Below are 27,571 nucleotides of genomic sequence, written 5' to 3'. Positions count from 1 at the left end.
GGAAGAGCATGCAAACCCCACAGAGGCAAGGCCGGGATTTGACCCCCGATCCTCAAAACTGTAAGGCAAATGTGCTGAACGGTTTTCCACGTCTAGGCGCGTGTGTATTGGCGGACTCATTCGGCCTTCTTCATCTCCGTTGGAAGGCGTTTTTTGACTGGAAGGTGCCGAGTCCGGCAGCCCGGTGAATCAGCTGATAAAGTATTGGCCTCACAGTTCTGAGGTCCCGGGTTCAATCCCGGACCCGCCTGTGTGAGGTTTGCATGTTCTCCCCGTGCCTACGTGGGTTTCATCCGGGCACTCCGGTTTTCTCCCACATTCCAAAAACATGCAACATTAATTGGACACTCTAAATTTCCCCAAGGTGTGATTGTGAGTCTGGCTGTTTGTCTCAATGTGCCCTGCAATTGGCTGGCAAGTTCAAGGTGTACCCAGCTTCCTGCCTGTTGACAGCTGTGATCGGCTCCAGCACTCCCCGCAACCCTTGTGAGGATAAGCGGGAAAGAAAATGGCTGGATGGATGGAGGGTACCGAGTCTCCATTTTCGATTTGGACCAATCGCAAAAACCTTGCATTGCCCAAACATGCTCGCTGGGCCCTCTTCTTGAGTTGGATCAATTTCAGCATCTCCTTGCATCCTGGTTCCCCCAATGGTCAAAGTCTACTCAGTCTGATCTAAACACCATTGATAATCAATTGGATATTATCATGACAGTGACAATACCCACAAAGAATTGACAACAAACTACAAATCTGGGCTTCCATTACTCCCAAAGCCGCAGGCTGATTGCCTTAATGATGGCATAAAGGGATTCTCATCCAAGTGTAAACAAATTAGTTTGAAAGTACCATATTTTGATTTGTGATCTCAATTTCTTTCCGCAAAAACCAAGAGGGACTTTGTCAAATTCCTGATTTTATGGGTTTTATGAGTGAGAAACCCAAATTATGTAAAAATACTTCAAATAGTTTGTGTGCCCTGAACCTTTTAATTGTACTTTTTGAATCAAATTATGGAAATAAAATTTTCCATGATATTCTATTTTCTTGGAAAGGGTCTATATATCAGGGTTGCCCAGACTTTTTTTTACCCCAAGATCTACTTTTCAAGCAGCCAGCTTCTCGCAATCAACGTGGGGGTGTTGAGGGGGGGCACTTTTTTTAATTTTATTTTTTTACAATGACCAATGATGAAATAAAATGAGAAAAAAATCACAAAGATCTATCCACAACAAAAATGTCATGTCATTATCCAAGCCGCTCATCCTCACAACGGTTGCGGGAAAGCTGGAGCCTATCCCAGCGAGCTTCGGGCGAAAGGCGGACTACAGCCTGAACTATATCGACAAAAATGCAAAACACATTTATTTTAAAGTATTTTGAGGATTCCTTATGTGTAAATGTATGTTTGTGTTCCTTGCATAACCGCATGAGGCAATATTGCACAACACAACGTACTTAACTATGAACATTTTTTGTAACTCTTGCGTTCACGTTGATGATCACTCAACACCATACAAATGAAAATGGGCTGTCACCTCGGTAGATTCATCCAACTGCAGTGAGAAACACAATCTGCGATGTTCTTCCACATTTGCTGGGTTCTCAGCCATGGCTTCACAGCGCCGTGTAATTGTACTCCTTGACAGCTGTAGCGCTTTTATTGAAGATAAAACATTATTTCCACCTTACAATCTCTCTGTGCTTTACTTTTAAACTTTACCATCTCTCTGTCTTGGAAGGACTTCTTGTTATTAATGTGACGAACTCAGAAGTAGGAGGAAACCGGAGTGCCCAGAGAAAACCCACACAGGCACGGGAAGAACATGCAAACTCCACGCAGGTGGGGCTGGGATCGAACCCGGGTCCTCAGAACTGTGAGGCCATCGCTTTACCAGCTGATGCACCGTGCCGCCCTGTTGAACTATATTGTGTGAAAAGTGACTGCTGTGCGGCCAATTGGGATTTGACTAAGTTCACTTTTCTCACTCTCAGCTTGCTTTTCAGCGGAATGTCAGTGTCGTATTTTGCATTAACAGTTTGACAATGCAACACATTTCACTACACGGAGATGAGGCAAACTCACATGAAAATAAAGGTCCGCCTCCCATCCCGAATGAAAGTGATATGTTTTTGTCTTCTTCTTTGCTCCAGCATACATACTGTAGGGATTTGGGAGTTTGGACCATACACGTGTTCACGAATCGAGGAAGATATGACCAATGATTAGAAAAAGTTAACAGCAAATGGATTTATTACAAAGGAATGTGCTACTCAGACGTCCGGGTCTTATCTCGGTATCTGCCGCACACGAGACGTGTGTCTTCTGGCAGGATAGCCAAAGAAGAAGACAAAAGCTGCCCAGTAACACAAGGTTTTTATATGTACGGGTCCATGGTAGAAGTGGCTGCCCCCCCCTCCCCCCTGCAGTCTGGTCCTGGGCCGGGATGGTAACGTTCCGCTCTTTATCTGGTGTCGTTCGTCTCCCCGGCAATGCCTGGGAGAGGAGGATAGCGCCAGCCGGTTTTTTGCGTACAAAGATCAAGGACAACCACCAGCTCCACAACACATCCTAGTCTGATTAGCAAATGGGCAACACTTTATCCATTAATTAAATGTATCAGGTCATATTTTAGTAAATAATGAAAGTGCAATAAAAGTAAAAGTAATACTCATTTTTGATAACATTTCTTTACTCTAAGAAAAAAGCTTGGGCTTAAAATGGGGGGGGGGGGGCCTCACTGACTATTGTAAATACGGCTGACAGATAGATAGATCAGACAGGTTTATGGGTTGTCGCTGAGAAACACAGTTTCATATCCCTCCAAAGATTTTCTATTGAAATTAGGTATGGAGACTGGCTAGGCCACGCCAGAACCCTTGATATGCTTCTTACAGAGCCACTCCTTGGTTTTCCTAGCTGTGTGCTTCGGGTCATTGTTATGTTGAAAGACCCAGCCACGACCCATCTTCAGGGAAAGAGGTTGTTCCCCAAAATCTCACAATACATGGCCGCTGTCATCCTCTCCTTAATACAGTGCACTCCTCCAGTCTCATGTGCAGACAACCCCCTCCAAAGCATCATGCTACCACCCCCATGCTTCACAGTAGAGATGGTGTTCTTGGGATGGAACTCATCATTTGTTTTCCTCCAAACACGGTTAGTGGAATTATGACCAAAAAGTTCAATTTTGGTGTCATCTGACTACAAAACCTTCTCCCATGACTCCTCTGTATCATGGTCAAATGGTCATTGGCAAACTTAAGACAGGTCTTGACATGTGTTGCTTTGAGTAGAAGAATCTTCCGTGACATGCATGATTTCAAACCATTACGTCTTAAGTGTATAACCAACAGTCACCTTGGTTGGTCCCAGCTCTTTTCAGGTCATTGACCAAGTCTTGCCGTGTAGTCCTGGGCTGATTCCTCATCTTTCTAAGGATCATTGAGACCCCACGAGGTGATATCTTGCATGGGGCTCCACTCCGCTTGAGATTGACCGTTATGTTTAGCTTCTTCCATTTTCTAATAATTGCTACGAAAGTGGACCTTTTTTCACCAAGCTGCTTGGCAATTTCTCTGAAGTTCTTTCCAGCTGTGTGGAGTTGTAGAATTTTGTCTCTGAACGGCTCTTTGGTCTTGGCCATGTTACAAGTTTTTACTGATTGTATTGGGGTGGGCAGGTGTCTTTATGCTGTTAACGACCTCACACAGGTGCAAATGATTCAAGACAATACATGAAGTGGGGCAGGACTTTTAAAGGCGGACTAACAGGTCTTTGACGGTCAGAATTCTCGCTGATGGACAGGTGTTCAAATACTTATTTGCAGCTGTATCACACAAATCGTTAAAAAAAAAAAAATCACTGATCTTTTGATTTTTCTTTTTAGATTCTCTCAATGGACATGTACCTACGATAATTTCAGACCCCTCCATGATTTCTAAGTGGGAGAACTTGCAACATAGCAGGGTGCTCAAATACTTATTTTCTTTACTGTATTTTAAAAATGACAACAAAGTACTATGTAGTTATGTTACAGGAGATTTATTTAAAAATAAAACAGCCACTGCCTTAACAATACAAACAGGAACTATTGATCAAGCAGCCCTTCCCAAAATCAAAACAAATAAGCAAAAAAACAAAACAAACAAAAAAAAAATTGCACACAAAACTTTTGAGTTTAAGAAAGGGGAAAAGCAGTAAGGAACAGGGCAGTGCGGCACAGAAATGTAAAACATGAAGGAAAGGAATGCAGGCCATCTTTGTGTTGTGAAGAGTTCAAATCTAATTAACAAAGGAGTCATGGTTAAAACTTGACAATATTTTGCATTTTGAATCAACGACACGGACAAAGAATGAAGATGTCGTCCTCTCAATCTGCACATCGTCCAAGAAAAAAAAAATAAATGTAACCGGACTCGGAAACTAATGTGGAGGGCCATTGTAAAAGCGGACGGGGTAGGAAGAGGCGTGGGGACTCTTGTTCTTCAAATCAGTTGGCGCCTGGTGTCGGACTTCGGTGATGACTTGCTGAGCGGGAACGACTGAAACAGAAATAGAGAGGAGTCAGTTTGCTGGAGGGGAGAACGGAAGACTGAAGACAAACACCCTCATAAAACATGCACGCACACATACACGCACCACTTAATGACTAACTTGCTGGGCCTAAAGACTGTTTTTACAGGTCAGTGTTGCAGCTCTAAAATGAGAAATAATGAAAACCTCCAGGGCAAAATAAAAGCTCTTGTCACCTCTACTTAAAAACTGGCGACAGCTTCAACTGCAAGGACAAAATTGCAGATATACTCTTCATCAGCTATTAAAATGACCACAGGGAGGAGTGAGAAGACAACCAGTCTGGCCAACTCATGGCACTAAAGGGTCACATGAACGTTTCTGGCCATGTTTTAACCGTACACTTTCTGACAACATTCATTCATTCATTCCACTCACGCCATGCTCATTGTCAACCTTTAGGTCTGTCACCACCAAGTCCCCACTGTACATCAAGCCTGTGCATTTGCTTTGACCATAAACAAGCTCGTCAGGGGAGGAAAGAGGGTAGATAGAGAGGATGGGGTGGGAGAGGAGGGGGTTGTCGTTACCTTTGGAGACACTGGCAGAAACAACAAGTACAGAGAAGCGAAGGATGAAAGCACTGAAGGACGGATGACTACGCTCTTGAAGACTGATCTCTGGTCAGCTTGCTCTCATTTTCAGAAGCTAAGACAGAGGCCGCAGAGCTCTGGTTGGTAGGTAGGTAATGGAATTTAAATGGTCAAACTCTGAATTGTTCGTGTTGGCGCTCTGGTAGATCTGCCGGCTGGCTGGCGGCCTTGGGTGACTCTAGGAGAACAACTGTAAGAGTGCGCGGGCTGATCTCGTCTGAGCGTGTGCGTCGGTCGGACAGACGGTCACCCAATCACTGCACGGGGGAGGTTCTCGCTGTCTAATGCCAGGCGAAGGCTGATCTCAGGTCAGCGCTTAGTCACCCTCCCGCAGGACGTACACACCGCCAGCTGGCAGACCCTGGGCCTGGGATCAGCTGTAGTGTCAGCGCAGTGCGCAGCTCCCAGCACACACTTTAAAGAAAATATGGAAAATAAACAAAAATGTGCGGCAAAGATGCTCAGATTCAGCTGCAGCTCTGTACGTAAATTTGTCCAGCCACACTCAGGCTGGGAGTCACCAATTGATAGCACGTACACAAAATTAACCAATGATCATTTAGTGACAAGAATTTTGCGAAGCAAGAGAACAACCGTTCACACGCTCTTCGACTTCCAGCGAGACTCAATTGAATAGTTGAGACAGACATCTTTTCTTTTTTGGCCCTACACCTCGCACAAGCCCCCTGTCGCGGTCCTCTATTACCCTGCCACACCAACGTGGCCGACGATAGTGACGGAAGATTCAGACGGATCAGCGTCGAGGGTTCGGGTCCTCTGGTCGCTCGCCTCAGCGTAGACGATGGCGAAACATGGCCAGTTTGGAAAAAAGACCTGGTCAATGCCTGACTATGGACAACTGGCAATCTCCTAGAACTCATCAGCTATGGCTCCAGCTGAGATACGACAGACTTGCAAAAAAACTGCTGGTGCTTCTTCCTGCCAAGTGTTACTTCTCGGACTGGACAGGACTAAATGCTAGAAAATCGACTTGATGGACTTTAATGTGGAGAATGACAGATTGACTGATTACCTGTTTCTCTTGTGATTGGCCGACGGGGATCGAGACCGTGAACGGGAGGGGGAGCGGCCTCTTGGTGCAGACCTGGACCGTGAACGAGACCTGGAGCGACTATATGGGGGTTTAAAAAAAAAAAGGAAAAAAAAAACATTTTACACACTAAAACAAGAACCAAAAAGAAAAGGTTAGAGAAATTTGTTGGAAAAGCTGAAGCTAAAACTTTTGTACTGAAGGGCCATGTTGCTACCAAACCAGACAGGGTTAGGTCAGGTCATATAGATCTTAAAAGAAAAACAAAGTATGCCCTGCCCTTGTGGTCCTATTTGTACCCTGCATTCATAAAAACAAGCACTAGCTATTATGGCACAAATTAAATATCACATGGGGGCAAACAGACAGTGACTGCGGCAGTCAAATAAAGATGTTCATCTGAAATTTTGAAGCATCCTACCTTCGCATTGGAGTTCTAGACTTGGAGCGTGCCTGGGAGCCAGACCTGGTGTCATAACCAAGACAAGAGGTTGAATAATCACAGCTGTGGTACGAGTACATTGAAACTGAAATTATTGCACCACGTTACCTGCTTCTGCGCCTGGAGTAGGATGGAGAGCGACGGCGGCTCCTGGTTTTGGGGCGGGGGTAAACAAAAAATTTTTTTTTTGGATGACCACATAATGCTGATAACAAAACATCCGTATCTTGATTATGTCAAAACAACTCAAATATGTAAACCAGTATGAGCAATGTTAGGTTTAAAGGGCTACTGACACATAAAGCATTCTAGTATGTTCTTAATTTTAAAAAGGCAGCCGGAATGGACCCATCCATTTTTTCACCACACGTCATGTTATCGTATATGGATTTTTGTATCTCCCGCTATGAATATCCTCTCGAGGCATTCGTTTCAGAGAAGTAGGAAGAAGTGACGTTTTTTCCAAGAAGACTGTGAGTTTCGAGTGCTTATACCTGTTTTACCGGCGCGAAACCAGCAGTTTTTTCCTGCCTGTTTGCCAAAATGCCATCTCGTTGTATTGCTGGATATTGCTCAAACACTCGGGAGGATGGATTCACTCTTCACACTTTCCAAAAGACCCAGTTCATCATGAAAAATGGATTGCACAGGTGCAAAGGATGAGAGCTTTGTGGGTTCCAAACGACAGGTAGGTGTGTATAGAGGGACGACGTAATTCTCCTTTCAGGGAGTTTGCAGCGCGGCGTTGTCGTCGCTCGCCACTGAGTTCGCTAGTTAGAAGTGATCCACATATCTTAATATGGCTTGAAACAATGGGGTAATATTGCCCCGGTCACTTCACTCGATTGTGAGATGTTCTCTTCTTCAAAAAGAGCTTCCGTATCAGAAGGGGTGCCGGAAAAATCCAAAAATCTCTGTCGTTTGTCTCACATAGCAGGCAATATGGGTGTCGAGTGATACTTCCGCAATTTTGCACATGGATGACAGGCTCATATTTATTTTTTCGTATAGACATTGAAGTGAATAATGTTATATGTATTAATTGCAATAATTCCCCCCCCCCCCCCAATTAAAAACATACTAAAAATCATGCTTTTCATGTCGGGGGGAGGGCTTTAAGTCCAAACAGATGTGATTTCACCGAGTCTCACTTACCTGCTGCGGCTATGGCTGCGAGAGTGAGAACGGGATCGGTAGCGGCGTCCACGCGATCGGGACCTTGACCGCGATCGAGAGCGGGAACGAGACCTGCCGCAGGAGACAAATTTGAGTTTCAAAAAAAAGTTTTGTGTGTGTGTGGTGGTCCTCTGGGAGCATCAGTCAGCTAGGAAGCGTGCGCTTCATTGCCCACCTGCTGCGACGGCCTCCTCCTCGCTTGCTGAAGCGGTAGCAGTCGTAGGCATAGTGGCCACGGTCACCACACTGATAGCAACGATCATTTGGGTCAAACTGGCGTCGGCTGGGGCGACCCCGTCCCTTCCTGGACATGCCGGTTGACATCTCCACACGTACACGGGACCCACACAGTAGCCTGTGGACAACAAAGGGCCAACTAAGACGAGCTTCAACCTCGCACCATATATCAGATATCTGGTAATAACTGCAGGTACAGTGAAAAATGTGATAACGGTGTTCTGTCATAAATAAAGGTAAAATGGATCGTGTACCCAAACAGAGGAGGGCTTTGTTGGTTTCTTCATTTTAGTTGGAGCAAACTAAAAATTTCTAAACACCAAGTAGTTGCGAAAATATATTGCTAGTCAGCTTTCTCATACATATTTTTGGGATGTGTGTGTGTGTGTGGGGAACCAGTGTACCCAAAGAGTCCACAGGGTGAGGCTGGATTTTAATTTTCTAAGACCCGAGTTCACTGAGAATCATGTTTCGATGCTCCTCAACATGAAAATAAACGGGACTTACTTTCCGTCCATGCCTTTCACAGCATCCTCAGCGTCTCTTGGGTCCTCAAACTCAACAAAGGCAAAACCCGGCGGGTTCCTAGCCACCCAGACGGTCCTCAATGGGCCATAGTAGCTAAAGGCCCGCTCCAACTCCCCCTTAGCAGCGCCGTTGCCCAGGTCACCCACGTACACCTTGCAGTCGGTGGCCCGGGACGAACTACGAGATGACGAGTAGTAGGACATCTCCTGAATACAGGGGGGAGGGGGACAAAGTGCTTCATTAGTAGAGATATGTAAAACGTGTACTTCAGAAATAAAAATACAGAAAATACAATGTGGTGTGTTGAGTTGTGGGGGTGGAAGTGGATCAATTGCATCTCAATATGGAAACTGATGAAAAACTGATTTGAGAGAAGTTAGGGATGTACCACGGACACAACGCCCTCATTTTCTTTGTAAAAAAAAAAAAAAAAAAAAAAACCATAAAATAAAACAACGCAAATTTCAAATGTACCGTTGAGGTACTTATAGTTGCGAGTAAGAGTTTGGTTTTTCGCTATTTCTGAAATGAATTGAGATTTGGCAAGGAACTGAATGAAACTCCAAGGAAAGTTGGTAGATTTTGTTGAAACCAAAACCCTAGAATAAACTAAGTAAAGGCACGCTGAAGCTTGAATAAGCGCAGCAGCACCAAAATGCGTTAACGCGGCCTGCCTGTCCGGCACATAAGATTATCAAAAAATACATCTACTGATTAAATGAAACAATTTGCCAAATGCGGTCAACGATATAGACTGTGACGTTATTGGACGAGCTAAAATTTACTAGCTTTATTGTAGCTGGTGACTGTTCAGTTTATCTACCGTAACTTAAGTTATGTAATTATAGTATTTTCTGAAAGTGTTGTTGATACAGATTGTTGCGTTACCGCTTTGTACTGAATGTTCAATAGTAGTGTCTGCGGCCATTTGAGGACTCGTGTGTCTTAATGGCGGACGAAGCATCGAGGCGCAACACCCCATCGCGAAGCGTTAACTAAATAACTAATTATTTAATTAACGCTAGGATGATTAACGTTTAATCCACGGCAGCCGATACATTTCCCAGGTATTAATACTATATAAACTGAGTTCTAGGCAATATTTAGGCGTCGAAAGGAACACGAGGCGAAGGCCTCACGCTCAGCCTCCACCACAACAATGGCAACCACGCGCCTTTACCCACCTTCTTCCGCGATTTCCTTGAACAAGCTCTGGTTCAGCACCAAATTGCACAAAGTAAACCTAACCTTGCAGTTTTTTTTCTGGTCACCACTGTAGGTCGCTTCTAAACGACGAATAAATCACAATAAGCGAGCGCCCGAGATTTCCGTTAACGAATCTGTCGCAAGACTCTGGCGACAGAGGTTGCCCGGAGAACATACGGGTAAGGAAAGACAAAGCCCGGGAGCTGACCACGTGACTTCCGCAGTTGCGTACTGTCAATGATACCGAACGTCACTTCCGTGTTAAAATTTACATTACTGTACTGTGAAATTCATGTCGTTTTGTATTTTTGCCAAAAGTTATGCGGATGAAAGCTTGCTGTTATTTGGGAAAATGTTCCCTTTGGTTTTGATGAAAGCAATATGCGAAATTCTAAATTGATGCGCTTGGTTAATCTACCTGTAATGTTGCCTAAATTTCATATACCTAAAAATTAAGTTTGGGGGAAGTAAGCTTTTCTCTGCAGTAATATTGTGAAGTGTGATCTCTAATACTAATGATGTCTAGGCTATATAAACTGGAATCTTTGAAATTTGTATATTTTTGTTCATTTAAGAAAAGATTTTGACTTATACAATAAAGATACATCATTTAGTTCTTATTTCTTGAATTATTTTTATTTGGGTCATTCAAACGTCATTTGAAAATCAACAAATCTAATCTTGGTTTGAGCAGGGGCGCCATCAGACAGTGTACCTTTGTTAGCCACCCCACGTGCCAGTCAGTCAGATCGATCATAGCGTGAGTTATACCAGTACATTAACAACAGGACATTTCTATCATAATTTGTGTAGCCCTGAATCAGAGATGGGGGAACCTGTGTGAAATTACTTGACTCGAGTTGACTTGCGTGCCAAATGCTTAAGACCTGACTTGACTTGAACTGTATGACTTGATAAGTCATCTCGTACAGCTACAAATATGTATTTAAATGAAGATAGTTTGCCTTTTTTGACAGAAAGAGACATTTTAGAGGTCAATTTCCTCACACATTCTTTAAACATGCTTAGGTTGTTTATAGATTTGCATCGAGATTCACTGCCGACCATCCTTTGTCCCCCAACACAGTCTGGCAAAAAGTTTGTTGTTAAAATTGACTTAATGTGTTCTGTTATTTACTGGCAACCAGTTTATTATCTCGACACATGCCCTGGCATTGCATTTGCAAAAAAAGCCAACGATGCATCTAAAGCAATGCATCTAAAGAACATATCTAGAATGAAGGCTTGTATGTGTCAAGCAGACCAGGAAAAGCTAATTCCATACTTTTATCGCAAGTAGACTTGACTATTGTGATGGTCTTCTGACTGCACTCCCCAAAAAGAGCATTAAACAGGTGCATCTCATTCAGAATGCTCCAGCTCGCGTTCTGACCACAACAAAGAGATCAGAGCATATATCTCCAATCCTAAAGTCCTTACACTGGCTTCCAGTCAGCTTTAGAATAGAATTAAAAGTTTTGCTACTGGTCTATAAATCACTTAACGGTTTAGGTCATGAATACATGAAAGAATTGCTTACGGAATACAAATGTCCAAAGCAAACATGGTTAAGCAGCATTTAGCTGTTGTGCTCAACACAAATGGATAAACTGCCAAAAGATGTGACGTAAGCCCCAAGTGTAAATCCAGGTTGAAAACTCTTTTTTTCCCCCCTCATGCTTTTTAGAGTATTTCCACTTTTATTATATTTTTTTCACTGTACGCTGTTTTTAATTGTAGTTTTATTTGTCATTTTTAACATGATTTTCCCACGTTTTAAATGTTTTATTTCTTTGAATTCAAATCCTTTTAATCATGTAAAGCACAATGAGTTACCTTGTGTATAAAATGCGCTATATAAATGTACTTTGCTTTGTTTTATAGGCTCGAAATGGTCCTTAGGAGTGTATGTGAGTGTGAATAATTGTCTCTGTGACATCGGTTGGTAACCAGTCTATTGTTTGTCAAAAAGTGCCTTCAGACTTGACACTCACTAAATACTCTCATGGTCCATAAAAGTCTGAATAGTTGTCTATAGCCTGCAACTAGCTTGCAACCAATCGTAAATATAGCGCTCGTGCACGTGACGTCACCATTTTCATCGCGCCACATTTCCGGTCAAACAGAGTTGCTCGACATTGTGGGAGACATTCAACCGGAGGAGAATATTTACAATACCTGTGACCTGTTGTGCTGTTGGTTGTCACAACAGGCGAGACAGATATTCAAAGAGATCATTCTATGGAATACCATCTGAAAAGACCAGAAAATACTGATAGATTTCGGCAATTAAACATGATGGATGGTGCCCAACCAAAATACATACACCTGTGTAGCGATAGCTTCATTTCAGGGAGGAATTATTCTTCTCAATCTCAAATTACAAAGAAGTTTTTATAATGCCAAGTTGGCTCATTCGAGAACAATGTGTATTTAAAAAAAAAACTGTCTGTCGGAGAGGTTTAAGGAGGTTAAGTGTGGCTGCATTGTAAAAGAGGCCCCACAGCTCAGTGGTTAGAGCACTGGTTTGGTGGGTTCGTATCCCACTGGGGCCTCCACTCCCTGAGAAGGGTTGCGTCAGGAAGGGCATCCGGCACCCCAAAAGGGACAAGCTGAAAGAAGCACAAGTGTGGCTGCATTCGCTTCCGTGTACGTTTCGCGGAGAGAATCCATCCTGATTTTTTTTTCAATAATAGTTAATGAATGCGAGTTTGTATAAAACCAGGAGTTATTTATTTAAATATTGGTATTTGTATTGAATACTATCTGAAAAGATTGATCGATTCCGGCAAATGTTAACGTGTGGACGAAGGCTTCCGCGTTCACGAGCCGTCAAAACCGTCACTATGTGGGATTTATTCTTGATGAGAACAGATCCAGCAACGAAGTATTTGTATGTGTCCAGACTTTTATATGCTTGCAAAGTTTTCTCTGTAAATCTCAACGACTTACTCACCAGATACATGTGTTTATCCAGTTGTCCAGGACAAGTGGAAGCGAATTAGCAGTCCAATTTCTTATCGGCAAAAACATTGACTTTGGCATTAAGTACGGGTCCTCTATGCCGAGTTTATCCAATTTTTCCATGTACTCTCGTTTATTATCACCTTCTAAATGGTTAAGGGTTAACTCTGTCCAACAGTATTGGACAAGACTCTGGGCGTCGTGCTATAAGACATATTTTATTGTCGTCTCCAACCGACTTAGCATTGAACGATACTTTGCTCGATCGGCAATATGGCCAGTCACGTGATTTCGGTGACGTAGGTGTACAAGCGCTATACACAGCCGCTCCCTCGAAATCAGCTCTGTCCAGCACACCCACCACCTGAATGAGGACAAAAGCTGCGTAAAAAGAATGGATGGTTTTTGTGGTGCAAAAAAAGAACTGACACTGTGTTGCCTTGAAAATAAATAAAATATATTCAAATAATGTTAACTTCTGTTGAAATCTTTTTCTTTCAGTCACACATTACAACTCATGCCATGTTCTGAAAAACAAGGATCTTTTTAAATATATATTTTTTTACATTTGATACAAAACTTAATTATTCTGAATTAATAATGTATCACAGCTGTGAATAAATGCAAATAGCTATCACATTTTTTTTTTATCTACAAGCAAAGGTTCAGGCAGAGCAGAAGAACAAGACACAAGACAGGGAACACAAAAACAACAGTTATTGTATAGCAACAAAGACCTGCAACATGGCTTAGAAAAGTCACTTTGAAAACAACAGAGCAGGGTTTTATTTTACAGTTCCTCCTCGGCAACCCCATGGTAGACATTAACGATTGCTACTTTTATTCACCCATTGTGGAATCTGTGGCCGAAGGGAAACTGATCCTTTAAAATATAACCACAGGCGCCTTTCACATGCTGCTAAAAACATACAAATCACGGGGGCCTCGTCATGCTACTGTCGAGGAACATGGCGAGAACAAGCACACGCCACACACACGCTGGGGAGAGAAAAGGGAGTATCACATCGAACTAGAGAACCGCAAAGGCCCAAGGCGAACATTAAAGAAGGTTCTGGGAACACACAGAACATTGGCTGGACGTTGCTCGACAATTATGTTCCAACTCTGTCAGTTCTATTCTACCCATGTTCCACGGTGTTCTTTCATGTAAACATGCTACATATGTACAGTCAAAACAGTCGCCACAAAAGGGAGAGGGATGAGGAGCAACAGAAACACTGGCACGTTACGGCGACGACCTCACGTCGAGGGAGCAAATAAGGGATAGGCTGCATTGGGAATCACTCCCTATCCACTATAGAGTGCCATATACAGTGAGTTTGCCATGTTGTAGTGCTGTTTGAATAAGTAGCACATATAAGTTATCCAGTATATCCAGCCCTCAATGTATCCCACATGGCATCTTAAAAGTAGTGAACAACCTATGGTTATTAAAAAAGCAATGTATCCCATTGGCACAAATATATCTTTAATTATAGGCAGAGCAACACATCAATACATGGACGGAAATAAAGTGCTTGGTTTGTGTTCATTTGGTCACATGCGTTGAATTTAAAACAATACAGTATTCTTTTTTTATTTATTCATGTAGTCTTTACTATGGAAGGTCCACCATCTGACCCTGATCTGGTACGCTGTGGTAATTAAAGAAGTTTGACTGATGAGCGCACTTCTATATAAAGTCCACTATATCAAAAAAGCGAATGAGTGAATGATTCCGAACACAGCCAAATGACACATTTCCTGTATTGCACATTGAAACAAAGAAACCATGGGATACAGCTTATGATATTCATGTAGGCCCTACTGTATGTAAATAAATATCTAAATAAATACTCGAAACAGCAGTCAGCACACATGGTTACGTCGTACTATTTGATATGGTTGCTTATGATTTTCCACACGAGAATTATCAAAACCTCTTTTGTGAGTAATGAAGTCACGTAAATTCTAGTATGTTTGTGTGCACTGAGATCTCTCTGAACATAGTTCAGAAGTACAAAAAAAAAACAACAAACAAACAAACAAAAAATATGTTGTACCTGCAAGGAAAATATACAAAATTAGCTCTAGAAAGGTTACAAAGTTTGCTTCGCTCAGGCAAAATGAATAGTGTTGTTCTCATTTCACTATGATAGATTGCACTTGTTGTTGCTGGCAAAACGACTGATGTGCATCATCATCAACGTGCAGAATATTACAGTAAACAATTGTCCAAAGGACTTTGCTGCACTTGTGTTGTTGTTACTGTGCCTTCATATTGTGTAATCTTTGCACACGGCTCATGAATACATTTGCTTGCAGGGTGGAAAGCAGCACACCCTGACACGATGGATGGCTGTACATCATGCAGTATGCACCTGCTTGTTAAGTACCCCTTTCAGTAGGATAAAAAAAATTCTAGGGTTAGGAGTTTATCGTTTGAGTTAAAAATTCAAGGTAATGTAATGGTTAGGGTCAATGTAGGCTCAGGGTAAGGGATGAGTTAAGAGTGAATTGATGTTAGAACCACCATGTGTAGATTTAGGTTGGATAAAGGGGTTAGGGTTAGGATTAGGATTAACAAATGTTAGTACTAGGGTTAAGGGTCAGGCCGAATTGATATTCTAACCCTTCTGTGCAGCATTCCGATTTAGGTTCAGACTTTAGATTTTGGGGTTAGGATATACTCTCGGGGATAGGTAAGGTTTGGGCTTTAGAGTTAGGGTTTAGAGATTTCATGTCATAATCCTTGTGTTAGTGCTAAAGTATCATTAGGATCAAGATTGTTACTTTTAAGATACGTTAAGTATACACCATATTTCTGGTGACTTTGGGCACCCGTTTCAGGCTGCAGTGGATAAAAAGTGATAGTTGTGAGACAATGCGCGGGAATGGGATGAGTAACTGTGCCAGACGATGTTGTGGATGCCTGGCAAGATTTTTTAACTGTCAAAAAGATTTGCCACGGCAGTCATGGTGCAGATGAGAAACCTAATCGGCTGTCTAAGAACTGGGAGGATGCAACTAAAACTATAGATAATAGGGTGTAACACAACTTGGATGGGGTTCCTAGTGGATGGATGCATATTTTTATGTTATGATTTCAGATTCAGCACCTGCAACTTTTCTAAAGCTTTATGTTTAATTTACCTACAATACCTGTTGTACAAAAAACTTACTGTTAAATGAGTGTATGAGACGGAGAGAGAGAGAGAGAGAGAGAGAGAGAGAGGAGAGAGAGAGAGAGGTGGAGATAGAGAAAAAGAGAAAATGTCTGCTATGCAATGCAATGCAGTGTACTTGTATTTTCAGTGAATAACAGACTATTTTGGACATTTTGTACAAAAGATGGATTTGTCAATGATTTTTTGACAGAGAACTAATATTACCACTCATTTACTTTGTGGCAGTATACACGTGTTGGGGTGTGGCGAGTCCAACTCTGGAGCAGTGAGCACATTAGACTGCCGGGCAACAAATGTACAGTATTCCAACACAGCCTGGCCTCCATGATTTATATGTAGAAAGCCTGGACAGAAGTTGACAAATGTGAGGGACCCCATCAGAATGTGATGGGCATCTATGATCAACTGTGGCCTGAAACGTATTGCACCTTCGATCCCAGACTCAGCATGGTCCTTCTGGGAGAACACTAGAAACTCTGTGTGAACATAGCATTAGGCGTCGGATGTTATGGTGAACTATGCAAGGTTAGGATAATGGTTTAGGGTTAGGGTATAGTTATGGTTAGGAGCTCCGGGCTTGGGTGAACTGTGCAATACTGCGCCGCACATATCTGCCTCAGCAGGCTGTGTTACCTGAATCCAGTGACAAATAAGAAAACTAACACTACGACTCCAGATACTGAATAAGATCTCATTCAAACATGGATATAACGATGCACCACCTGCTGCTTCTTGGACCTTGGTCTGTCCTTTAAGACAACAAACACACCACCCTACCTCAACAAGCTATCGTCATAAATTCATTTATCGTGAATCCCGAGTGCAGGGCCATCAGAGAAACCAATTCAATCTCGCCTCACATTGACTTTATGCTGTTATTTACAAGGCATTGTATGGGTGGTATCACCAAGCATTTTGCGGACAAAGCTCCCATTGACCTGATATACCTCAAGAAAAAAAAAAAGATCTCTGGTTTTGTATGCAAAATTGAAAGACCCACGCATTACCCGCAAGATAAAGGCTTCGTCCGCTGGGACACATGCTGTACTAATTTAGTCTAGATCAGTGTTTCCCCAACTTTTTCAGCAACTGGACCTCTTCCTCAAAATGTAAAATCCTGCAAGCAATCTACTGTCCTACCTCCCTCCTACTCCACCAGCAACTTCCATCCATTTTCTATACTGCCCGTGCCTTTTTTGTGTACAGGACAGTATACCCTTTTAAAAGTATATGAGCGATGAAATTTAAACTAAAACTGAACTTGGAGTATCCTCTCACTTCAAATTGTCCACAGGTGTGAATATGACTGTTAATGGTTGTCTACTGTATATGTGCACTAACTCTGACTGGCGGGCAGTCAAGGGTGTACCCCTCCTGTCACCCAAAGTCAGTTGAGATCTACAGTACATTTCACATTCCCATGATCTTGAACAAGATAAGCAATATAGAATATGGATGGATGGGTGGAAAACTCATGACGTTTAGTTATGAAGTAAAAACTACTTGAAATGTTTTGTCAAAAAATTAATTCACTGAGTAAATGATTCACAATCATTGTGCCACAGGAAATGGTCCAATTTCACGTAAAGGGTCCAAATATTAAAATTTATTAACTACAAATATATTTTTTTCATCTATGCCAGCAAAGTATATTCACAGGCTGAACAGTTTAATGGTATTCAACTAGATGCCCAATGTATAATTAAGCACCATAGGCATCTGTTGCCATTTATACAGCACAATAATAGTTTAGTGTAGGGAGTTCTCGGTTTAAGACGGTCTCTATCTAAGACGTTTCGACTTTACAACACCCAAGTCTTGTCGCCATTATGGGCCCAGCACCATAATGTTTCGGCTTAGCTCATGCATATGGCTTATCTGTGTTTGTGCGCTGAGAGTTTATTTGCCCTTTTCGCATTATGGCCCAAAAGAAGAAAGCTCTTTTTTTTTTTGGGGGGGGGGGGGACTGTGGAACCAAAGCTTAACATCATAAAATAAAAAATAGAAAAAAGACGGAGAAAGGATTAACACCGACGGACATGACTGGCATAAGGACTTGGGCTTCAGACGGATGACCGTAGCGATTATTATTAAGGACAAAGCCTGTATTTTAGCGCACATGAAGGGTTTCACTCCAATGAGGGACACAGAGTACACAAAGCAACTTTTTTTGAGTAGGAAAAAAAAAACGGAGCAACGTTCTTCGATCGTTGCTGAGATGGAAAGATTACTAACGTTATGGATCGAGGATCTGAATGAACGTAGGCCTAATATCAGCCTCATGTTCATTGAGGGAAAAGGCACGGCGTATTTGCCTAACTATGAAAGAGCAGAAAGGAGAGGACGCCGAGGAGGAATTTACCGCTAGCAACGGGCTACGTGCACTTGGTTACTTAGCAATAGCTGAGCGCAGGCTGACTTCATTCTTCACCATCCCAGCCTCCCTTCCCTAATAGTAAGTGAAGCGTCTTATAGTTTTTACTTTAATGTATTTTATTTTTTTATATGAAGTACTAACACCCATCCGTTTCTGAGCCGCTTAACCTCACGAAGGTCGCGGGAACGCTAAACCAATTCCAGTGGTCATCGTAAATTTTGACTTTAACGGTGACATCCGACTTAAGTCGAAATTCAAGTTAAGTGGCTACTGTGGGAGCGGATCTGAGTCGTAGACCGAGGACTCCCTGTATTTAAGTAAACGGGCAAGGAGTTCTGGCTAAACAAGTAAATATACATTTAATTTCAGTCAAGATCATCATTGTTCTCGCAGATACAGGTATAATTTTTGGGACCTTTTAGTTTGGTTGACTCAATAGAGGTTGACAAACGTTGGGCTTCATTAACCATGGACCACTTGGACTTCTTCTTGCCACTGACTACACTTTTAGAAACACTGGTCTAGACTCTTTAGGTGTGAAGACTGTTGATACAGTAATGCAAGGATGGCTTTTTTTTGTTATGGTTAACATGGAAACCGTGCAGGACGACAGCTAAGTGTGGAGCAACACTTTGATTGTTCCTGTGAAGTCCACTCGGCGGCTATCGGGCCCATCTTGCTCTGGATGTGGCCGGTTCTACTTACAAGTGCCATAGTTGTGATCAATCCCTTAGCCAGGTAAACACTTAACGAGCAATGTCATTGTAAACATTCCACTCCTTTTCCCCTCTGCCAATGGATCGTCTTTGTCAATACCAGCTCAGTTAACATCCATGCTACATTCTCTCCAGCTCTTCTTGCTGTCCTAACACTTTTTTTTTTGCCCTCTGATTTGCTGACTGTCACTTCATTTACACATACGTCTCATGTGTGTGTGTATGTGTATTTATTTGTGTGTGCATGCTACAAATAGCCGTCTACAACAGTGGTTCTCAAACTTGGGTCCTTGTTTCTCAAAGCAATAGGGTAAGTTCTGCAAAATAACTTGCAATGCATTTTTTAAAAATTGCACATATACAGTATACATGCGAACTGGCTAAAATGCCCCCTAGCTGTATGATGAAAGCTCTCTGATGAATCATCAGAAATCTTAATACCCCTTTATAAATGAAGTTGGTTTTTTTTAAGAACAAAGTTTGATTTTTTTAGTTTGTGAATAATGTTTTAGTGGAAACAACTATTTTCACAACATTATGAGTTTGTTTCTAAAACAAATGTGAATTCATTGTATCATCAATTTCTCCCTGGACCCCAAAGTTTGAGAACCAATGCTCTAGAGCTGTGGAACATGTAAAAATCTGTATTGTCTGTGTCTCTTGTTTAGAAGCCTTGGATGTGGCAGTAGGCCTCCAGGCTGGAGAAGAGGATGTAGAGAAACCACAGGCCTAGAAAAAGAAGGCTGGTGAGGCTGCGGGATAGTCGAGACCCCCCCAGCTCGCCTCCGATAGAGGGCCGGCGACGGAACAGCAGCACGCCCATGCAAATGAATGCAAAGATAGTGAAGAGCGTGACGGAAAAAGCCAGCGAGCCCGGCTCCACCACAAATTTTTTGCCTTTGATTCTCCAATAGATGGCAGCTACCGACCAGGCTACGCCGATTCCCAGGAAGACGTTGACGGCGTTGCTACCCGTTACATTTCCCACCGAGGCATCTGCGTGCTGGTCTTGGATGGCGGCCACTTTGCTGGCAAACGTGTCTGAAGGGGCACATTAGACAACTTGTCACGTTGTACATCAGTTACTAACAGTTGGCAACTATTAAAAAGTGGTTTCATTAATGAGTTTTAATGTCAAAGTTGTCACGACGGTGGACACCTATTCAAAAACCTTTTTATTCTTAATGTGTCATTCTTGTGAGGCTTCAGTCACTACAGTGCACAGCTATTCAAAAGTGGTTTTGTCCATGAGTCTTAAAGTCAAAGTCATGCATCAGTGACTATTGTGGACTTCTAATAAAAAGATATTGCTTCTAATTTGTAAATCTTGTCCAATTCTCTACTCTATTCATGGTCTTGATGTGAAAGTAATGCATTAGACACTACAGTAGACAGCAGTCCAAAAGCATTTTTCTTTCATATGCACAGGTCCTGGTCTCAATGCTGTACATCAGTCACTAAAGTGGACTGTTTTTCAAAAGTCTTTTTTTCCCCTAAATGCCCGAGATTTGTTGTCACTACAGTGGATGGTAAATCCAAGACGACTGAAGCCTCTGACAGGTGGGTGGCAGTGAATGAGATGACATACGAGCATCCACTGTAGTGTTTTTGACATTAAAGGTCAAGTGTCAACCCTATAACCATTCTAAAATAGATATTGTAATGAAAAATACATTCACTTCAATGTCTATACGAAAAAATAAATATGAGCAGAGCGCGTCATCCATGCGCAAAGTTGTGGGAATCTCATTCGACATCCATGTGGTCGCCATATTGGCTGCATCTCCTGCCCGTGACGTCACCCCGGAAAATCGCCATTGAAAACATGCTGTAGCCGCTACTGTGGGAGACGAACATGCGAATACGGAAGCTCTTTTCGAGGAAGAGAATACCTCACAACCGGGTGAAGTTACCGGGGGAATATTACCCTATTGTTTCGAGCCATATTGAGATGATATGCGGAGCACGGCCAAACCACATCCCTGCCCGATCCACCACTGTGCGGAGATGATCCGCCGCGGCCCGGCAGCACGACGAGCCACCCCGGCCGACAAGGCCGGCGACTGGCTCGGCCTTGAAAACAAGGCCGGTGGCGATCCACAAGGTCGTCCTTCAGCGGCTGCTGCACGGAAGCCTTCCAATGAGCACATGACACATTTAGCACAACTGATTTACAGATTACACCCCGACCTCCAACTATTGTTTTTTTTAAGTAGCTGTATACACACCTACCTGTCATTCGGAACCCACAAAGCTCTCGTCCTTTGCACCTGTGCAATCAATTTTTGACGAATTGAGTCCCTTGGAAATTTATGAAGGTAAATCCATCCTCCCGAGTGTCCGAGCAATATCCACCAATGCAACAAGCCAGCATTTTAGCTAATAAGAAGTAACAACAAGCTACCTTCCCGGAGGTAAAACTAATAGAAACAAACAAGTAGGCTTGAGGGCGCTCCTGCCCCGTACATCACTTCCTGCTTCTTCTCGAAAAAAATCCCTCGAGAGGATCTTCATGGCGGGAGTTACAAAAACCCATATATGTCAAAATCATGTTTTATGGTGAAAAAATGCATGGGTCCATCCCGGCTGCCGTTTTTTCATTAATAACATACTAAAAATCATGCATTTCATGACAGTGGCCCATTAAGATTATATGTATATGCTGTAGAAGTAACATCTTTTGAATAGCTGTCCACTATAGACTGATGCACAAGTTTAACCTCCAGAAGCATGTATTTAATAAAAACCCTTTTAAATAACTGTTCACCGTTGTGACACACACATAGCAAGGCTCATGAAATTAAAAGTACTGTAAAGGAAAACCACCTTCAAATAGGTGTCAACTTTAGTGACAATTTTGACTCAAAGTCCTCCAAATTGCTTTACTCACCAGGAATGGAGGTTCCCAGGGCCACAAAGACGACAGCGGTCACAGAGTCTCTCAGTCCCACCGTGCACCCAAAGTGCGACGCCAGGTCCCCGATAATTGCGGTGAGCAGCCCAATGACGCTGATGGAGACCATGAAGCAGGCCCAGCCGTTCCAGTACTCTGTGGGCGGCACGCAGGCGAACAGAACCTTCCAGAAGACTGTTAGAAAGTGCATGACGTAGTCGTAGCAGGACGGTAGGCGTTCCTCACGGCCTTCTTCGTCGTCATCGTCGCCTCCAACCGAGAAAAGCCACAGAAGATGAGTGAGGTTTGCAGAACTGGACTTATTCACCAGATGATTCCATCGAACCACCAGACATCAATTTACTATGGGAATAGGAAGGCTTGGCTTTTTTGCTGCTAATGAAATTAAAAGAAAAATCTTAGGGTCTGGTTTACTAAAGGTTTGCATCTGCCAAACGGGCAAAGTGTTCACGTAATTCATCTGTAACGATGTTGCAAAAGGTCTGCAGGTCAAGGGAACTATTGCGGAGAAGGGACTTTTTAAGTGCTCAAGTAAATCTTTTGTTATTTGCCTAATTCTGAAAATGTGTAAGTGAGCTCTTAGGAATGTCATCAGTGTGATTTTTTAAGTGGGGGTGATTTACATAATAACTGGATGCACTAAGTCTCTCCAACCATGAGTCCACAGCAAGTGTAGGCTAGGCGAAGGTCCGGAGCCACTTTCATGTCAAGGCCTTTATATCTTATCACGTCAAAGTCAAAGGTAAGCAGAGTTGCATCAAGGTATTTATTTTTTTTCGCTCAACAAATTGGGGTGAACCAACAGCATTAGTTTCCGATAAGTGTAACATAATTAAGTTAGGTGAAGCAAACTTTAAAAGAGCACAAATAAAACACACACACAGCTTACCTGCACTCACAGTGACGGCATCCACAAACTGCTCCCTCCAGGAGTGTGTGCCGATGACCAGTGCCAGGTTGGTCTTTTTGATGAGCTTATCGACGGTGCTCTGTCAAAAACCAAGCAAGAAGACGACACAAGGTCGTAAGGACCACAAAGGCTTTCATTCTGACACTGTAATGTTGAAGACTTCATCGTCATCAGTACGGTGGACTTCCATTTATTTTTTTTCCTCAAAATTTTACACACACCACCCCAAAGAGACACTGCCATTTAAAAAGTTACCAAATTTATTAAATGAAAAGGTACTGTCATGCCCCTGGCATCCTCCCCAGGCTGGGCGTGGCCAGCCAATTAGTCGGCACACACCTGCACCCTGCTTCGGCTGATTAGACTCGGTACTTATAGGACACGGGGGACAACTAGTCCTCCGCCAGATCGTTGATTCTCATGCCTCGTTCCCGTACTCCCGTATACCTGACCTACCGTGTACCGACCCTCGCCTGTTCTCTGACCATCCTAGTAAGGCTTTCTGTACACTACCTGCTTGCCTCTGGAGTTGTGCATTTGGGTCCGCCCTCGAGCCTCGCACCTATTATCCCGGATCCAGATCGCCAGTTCGTGGTGGAGGTGGACGTGTCGGACTCGGGAATTGGAGCCATTTTGTCATATAGGAGTCCCAAAGACGGAAGGATCCACCCGTGTGTGTTCCTGTCTAGAAAGCTAAGCCCGGCAGAGAGAAACTATGACGTGGGGTATCACAAACTGCTGTCGGTCAAGACAGCTATGGAGTAGTGGCGGCACTGGCTGAAGGGCTAACAAGTACCGTTCGTGGTATTCACTGACCACAAAAACCCAGAGTACCTGAGGACCGCAAAGCGCTTGAACGCCCCCCAGGGCAGGTGGGGTCACTTCTTCACCCCCTTCCGCTTCACTCTGTCCTTCCGCCCAGGTTCCAAGAACGGACACCCTCTCACGGATCCACGAAGGGGAGCGCACGGAGTCAATGGAGGCTCCTATCCTGCCAGAGGCATGCTTTGTGTCTGGCTTCACCTGGGCGGTCGAGTCACGGGTGAAGGAGGCCCTGGGAGAGACGCAGATTGTCCGTCTGATCGCCTGTTCGTCGTTCCATCACTTCTGGGAGACGTCGTCAATTGGGCCCATTCGAACAAGACGGTCTGCCACCCGGGTATGGCAAAAACTCATTCTGTGGTCGAACAGAGATTCTGGTGGCCCGACCTCAGCAAAGACGTGAAGGAATTCATCAATGCTTGCCCGGTGTGTGCGGCCAATAAGACGTCCCGTTTACGACAGGAGAGTTGTGGCCTCTGTCCATCCCTTTCCACCCGTGGTCACACATCGCGTTGGACTTCATCACCGGCCTACCGCCCTCTCAGGGAAACAAAGTTGTGCTGTCTGTAGAGGACCGATTCTCTAAGACGGTTCACTTCGTGCCACTTCCAAAGATCCCGTCGGCCAAGCAGACAGCCCAGCTGGTGTTGGACGAGGTCGTCCGGTACCACGGGTTCACCCGGGACATCGTCTCGGACAGAGGCCCGCAATTCAGCGCCCCATGCTGGAAGGAATTCTGCACCCTCATCGGCGCTTCGGCTAGTCTAACTTCGGGCCATCATCCGTAGTCTAACGGCCAAACATAGAGGGTAAATCAGGAATTAGAGACTGGACTTCGATGCTTAGCATCTAGGGACCAGAGCACGTGGAGCCAGCACCTCAAATGGGTTGAGTACGCCCACAACTCCCTACCATCCGCCTCAACAGGTATGGCTCCACTCCACGTTGTGCACAGCTATCCTCCCTCTCTGTTTCCCTCCTTGGCCACAGACTCCGCGGTGCCGTCGGCCCTGGCAGTGGTACGGTGCTGCGAACGGATCTGGGAGGCAGCCCGGAGGACGCTGCTGCGCATAGGCAACATCTACAAGTCCGCAGCGGACCGCCGGACCAGAACTCAGGGTGGGGCAGCGAGTGTGGCTCTCCACCAAGGATCTTCCACTGCGGATGGAATCCCGCAAACTTGCTCTCAGGTTCGTTGGTCCGTTCCGGATCACCAAAATCTTTAACCCGGTCGCCGTATCACTTAGACTACCCAGTTCAATGAGGATGCACCTACGTTCCACGTCGGCAGACTACGCCCGGATCGTCCATCGCCGCTGGCTCCTCCAGCCAAACCACCCCCGCCCCCCCACATGGTGGATGGCGGGCCGGTGTACACAGTGCGCCGGTTGCTGTCTTCCCGCCGCAGAGGAAGGGGGTTCCAGTACTTGGTGGATTGGGAGCGATACGGAACGGAGGTGCGCTCTTTGATCCCCTTGCGCTTCATTGTGGACCCTTCCCTCATCGAGGACTTCCACGCGGCCCATCCAGATGCTGCTGGGCCGTCGGGAGCTGGCCGTTGAGGGGGAGGGGGGGGGTGCTGCCATGCCCCTGGCATCCTCCCCAGGCTGGGCGTGGCCAGCCAATTAGTTGGCACACACCTGCACCCTGCTTCGGCTGATTAGACTCGGTACTTATAGGACACGGGGGACAACTAGTCCTCCGCCAGATCGTTGATTCTCATGCCTCATTCCCGCACTCCCGTATACCTGATCTACCGTGTACCGACCCTCGCCTGTTCCCTGACCATCCTAGTAAGCCTGCCTCTTCTGATACTGCTGCTTTCCTGACTTACTCGCTGATCATTGACCACGGACCGAATAAAGGCTTTCTGTAAACTACCTGCTTGCCTCTGGAGTTGTGCATTTGGGTTTGCCCTCGAGCCTCGTTCGTGACAGATACCAGTGGAAAAAAAGAAGCGCTGTGAATAATATCCTGACGCACTCACAAATGTAGGGAAGGAGAGATGAAGGAAGGAGAAAATAATGAAAGATGGAGGAAGGTAGGAATAATGAAAGGGAGAATGGAAGTAAAGAAGGAAGGAAGAAAAAAAGGATGACAGGAAGGAAGAGCAAAAGTAAGTAAGGAAGGGAGGTGGGGAAAGGATAGAAAGAAGAAATGTGGGATGGATGAAGGAAGGAAGGAAGGAAGGAAGGAAGGAAGGAAAGAAGGAAGGAAGGAAGGAAGGGCAAAGGAAGAAATGGGGAAAAGGGTTGGGCAGGAAGAGGGAAGGGAAGGGAGGAAGGAAGAGGGAAGGGAAGGGAAGAAGGAGGGAAAATTATTTAATGTAGGAAGAATGCAAAGGAGCATTGACAAAAAGAAGGAATGAAGGAAGGATGAATGGAAAGAAATATGGATAAAAGAAGGTGAAGGCAGGAAGGTCTAAAAGGAAGAAAATGAAGGAAGAAGGAGGAAAGGAGGGAATGATGAAAGAAAGGACAGAAGGGTAAAAAGGATTGAGGCTGTAAGACAGCAAGGAATGATGGAAGGAAAGAAAGTAAAGATGAATGAAAGGAAAGTAGAAGGAGGGGAGTGAAGGAGATTATTGAAGAAGAATACAAATAATGGAAGAAAGGAAATGGAACTAAAACAGAAATCAAGGAAAAGGAAGGAAGGGAAGTTTGGGTAGTAAGAAGAGAAAAATGAATGAAAGGATAGGAAGAAAAAGGGATGTAAGGGAGGAAAAAGATAAAAGGGAAGGAGAAAGAACTAAATATGGAAGTACAAAATCCATCCATTTTCTAATCCAACATGATTGATTAATTGAAGAGGGACGTCTGTCCCTTTACTTTGTCCACAAAGCCGTGAAGGTGCTCTCCTCAAAAATACAAAGTAGTTTGACACCCATCCGAGACAACGTTTTGAGCTGAAAACTATTTTTTTTTTTTTTTTGCCACTGACTATTATTAGCACCGCCTACTCGGACAGAGAATAATTGCGTGTGGGTGTTTGGTTGGGGGTGGGCAGTGCCTTTTGGTGACATCAATAAGTCATTAACACATGGAGTTGTTAATGGCCTTTAACAAGCACAACAACGGCTGCGGGGAGATTTTATGTCCGTGATTTCCCAGACGCTTTCTCTGCAGACACAGACCAGACCGATCGATGCAAGTTGACTGAAAACAGGCCTTCCAGAGAATTTGTGCATAAATTCAACATCCTGACCGCTTTTACTATTTCCATCTCAGCACTTTGTAGTTATAAACCATGCCAATTTAAAGATATTTTTTTCCTGCAGTCAGTAATAACATAATAAATAATCAGTGGTCTTTTTTTTTTTTTTTAGCATGGGCAATATGGGTCATATTCTCTCATTGGTACATAAGTCAGTACTTTACACGCCTGGGTTCCGTGTTTTCAAGTTACGTCGATTCTGCAATGATAACTTCTGACACTCCCCTCGCGCGTACCAGGAGAGTTTGCATGTAATAGCTTGAGAGGTGTGACTCATTTACAGTGCCTTGTGAAAGTATTCGGCCCCCTTGAACTTTTCAACCTTTCGCCACATTTCAGGCTTCAAACATAAAGATATAAAATTAGCATTTTTTGTCCAGAATCAACAACAGGTGGGACACGATCGTGAAGTGGAATGAAATTTATTGGATATTTTAAACTTTTTTAACAAATGAAAAACTGAAAAGTGTGGCATGCAATATTATTCGGCCTCCTTGCACTAATACTTTGTAGCGCCACCTTTTGCTGCAATTACAGCTGTAAGTCGCTTGGGGTATGTCTCTATCAGTTTTGGACACCGAGAGACTGAAATTCTTGCCCATCCTTCCTTGCAAAACAGCTCGAGCTCAGTGAGGTTTGATGGAGAGCGTTTGTGAAC

General features: G+C 43.9%; 2 protein-coding genes and 1 long non-coding RNA gene across 13 annotated transcripts in view; 1 reads left to right on the top strand and 2 right to left on the bottom strand.

The window, feature by feature from the left end:
• Positions 1 to 4,024: 4,024 nt before the first annotated feature.
• Positions 4,025 to 13,048, bottom strand: srsf7a (serine and arginine rich splicing factor 7a). 4 transcript variants are annotated; one of them, XR_009796101.1, is made up of 9 exons: positions 12,766 to 13,048; positions 8,583 to 8,809; positions 8,014 to 8,193; positions 7,818 to 7,910; positions 6,771 to 6,812; positions 6,642 to 6,686; positions 6,203 to 6,301; positions 5,107 to 5,583; positions 4,025 to 4,545 (listed from the first exon to the last, which is right to left on the bottom strand). XR_009796101.1 is itself a non-coding variant. In XM_061827592.1 (8 exons), the coding sequence occupies exons 1-8, from the start codon at positions 12,772 to 12,774 to the stop codon at positions 5,490 to 5,492; spliced, it is 789 nt and encodes a 262-aa protein (XP_061683576.1). In that variant the 5' UTR covers positions 12,775 to 13,048; the 3' UTR covers positions 4,025 to 5,489. The 4 variants fall into 4 exon arrangements, 2 of the variants coding, with proteins under 2 accessions (XP_061683576.1, XP_061683577.1); XR_009796102.1 differs by lacking the exon at positions 12,766 to 13,048 and adding an exon at positions 9,788 to 10,022; XM_061827592.1 differs by having other exon boundaries at positions 4,025 to 5,583.
• Positions 13,049 to 17,705: 4,657 nt separating this feature from the next.
• Positions 17,706 to 19,861, top strand: LOC133505102 (uncharacterized). Its single transcript, XR_009796149.1, has 3 exons — positions 17,706 to 18,416; positions 18,944 to 19,076; positions 19,723 to 19,861. It is a non-coding gene; the product is annotated as an uncharacterized LOC133505102 (long non-coding RNA).
• The window catches only part of slc8a2b (solute carrier family 8 member 2b), a 28,316-nt gene continuing 20,463 nt past the window's right edge, over positions 19,719 to 27,571 (bottom strand). For 7 of the 8 annotated variants that reach the window (XM_061828017.1, XM_061828018.1, XM_061828020.1 and 4 more), the window contains 3 exons: positions 22,858 to 22,957; positions 21,945 to 22,217; positions 19,719 to 20,095 (listed from right to left, as the gene is read on the bottom strand). In XM_061828017.1, coding sequence (XP_061684001.1) covers positions 19,719 to 20,095; positions 21,945 to 22,217; positions 22,858 to 22,957 — 750 coding nt within the window. Of the gene's footprint in view, positions 20,096 to 21,944; positions 22,218 to 22,848; positions 22,958 to 27,571 lie in introns of all 8 variants that reach the window. The other variant, XM_061828025.1, reaches the window with a different exon arrangement.

The sequence above is a fragment of the Syngnathoides biaculeatus genome, chromosome 8 (assembly GCF_019802595.1).
Source record: "Syngnathoides biaculeatus isolate LvHL_M chromosome 8, ASM1980259v1, whole genome shotgun sequence".
Taxonomy (NCBI): Eukaryota; Metazoa; Chordata; class Actinopteri; order Syngnathiformes; family Syngnathidae; genus Syngnathoides; species Syngnathoides biaculeatus.
The sequence above is the reverse complement of the archived record's forward strand: the minus strand, read 5'-3'. Positions and strand labels throughout refer to the sequence as shown.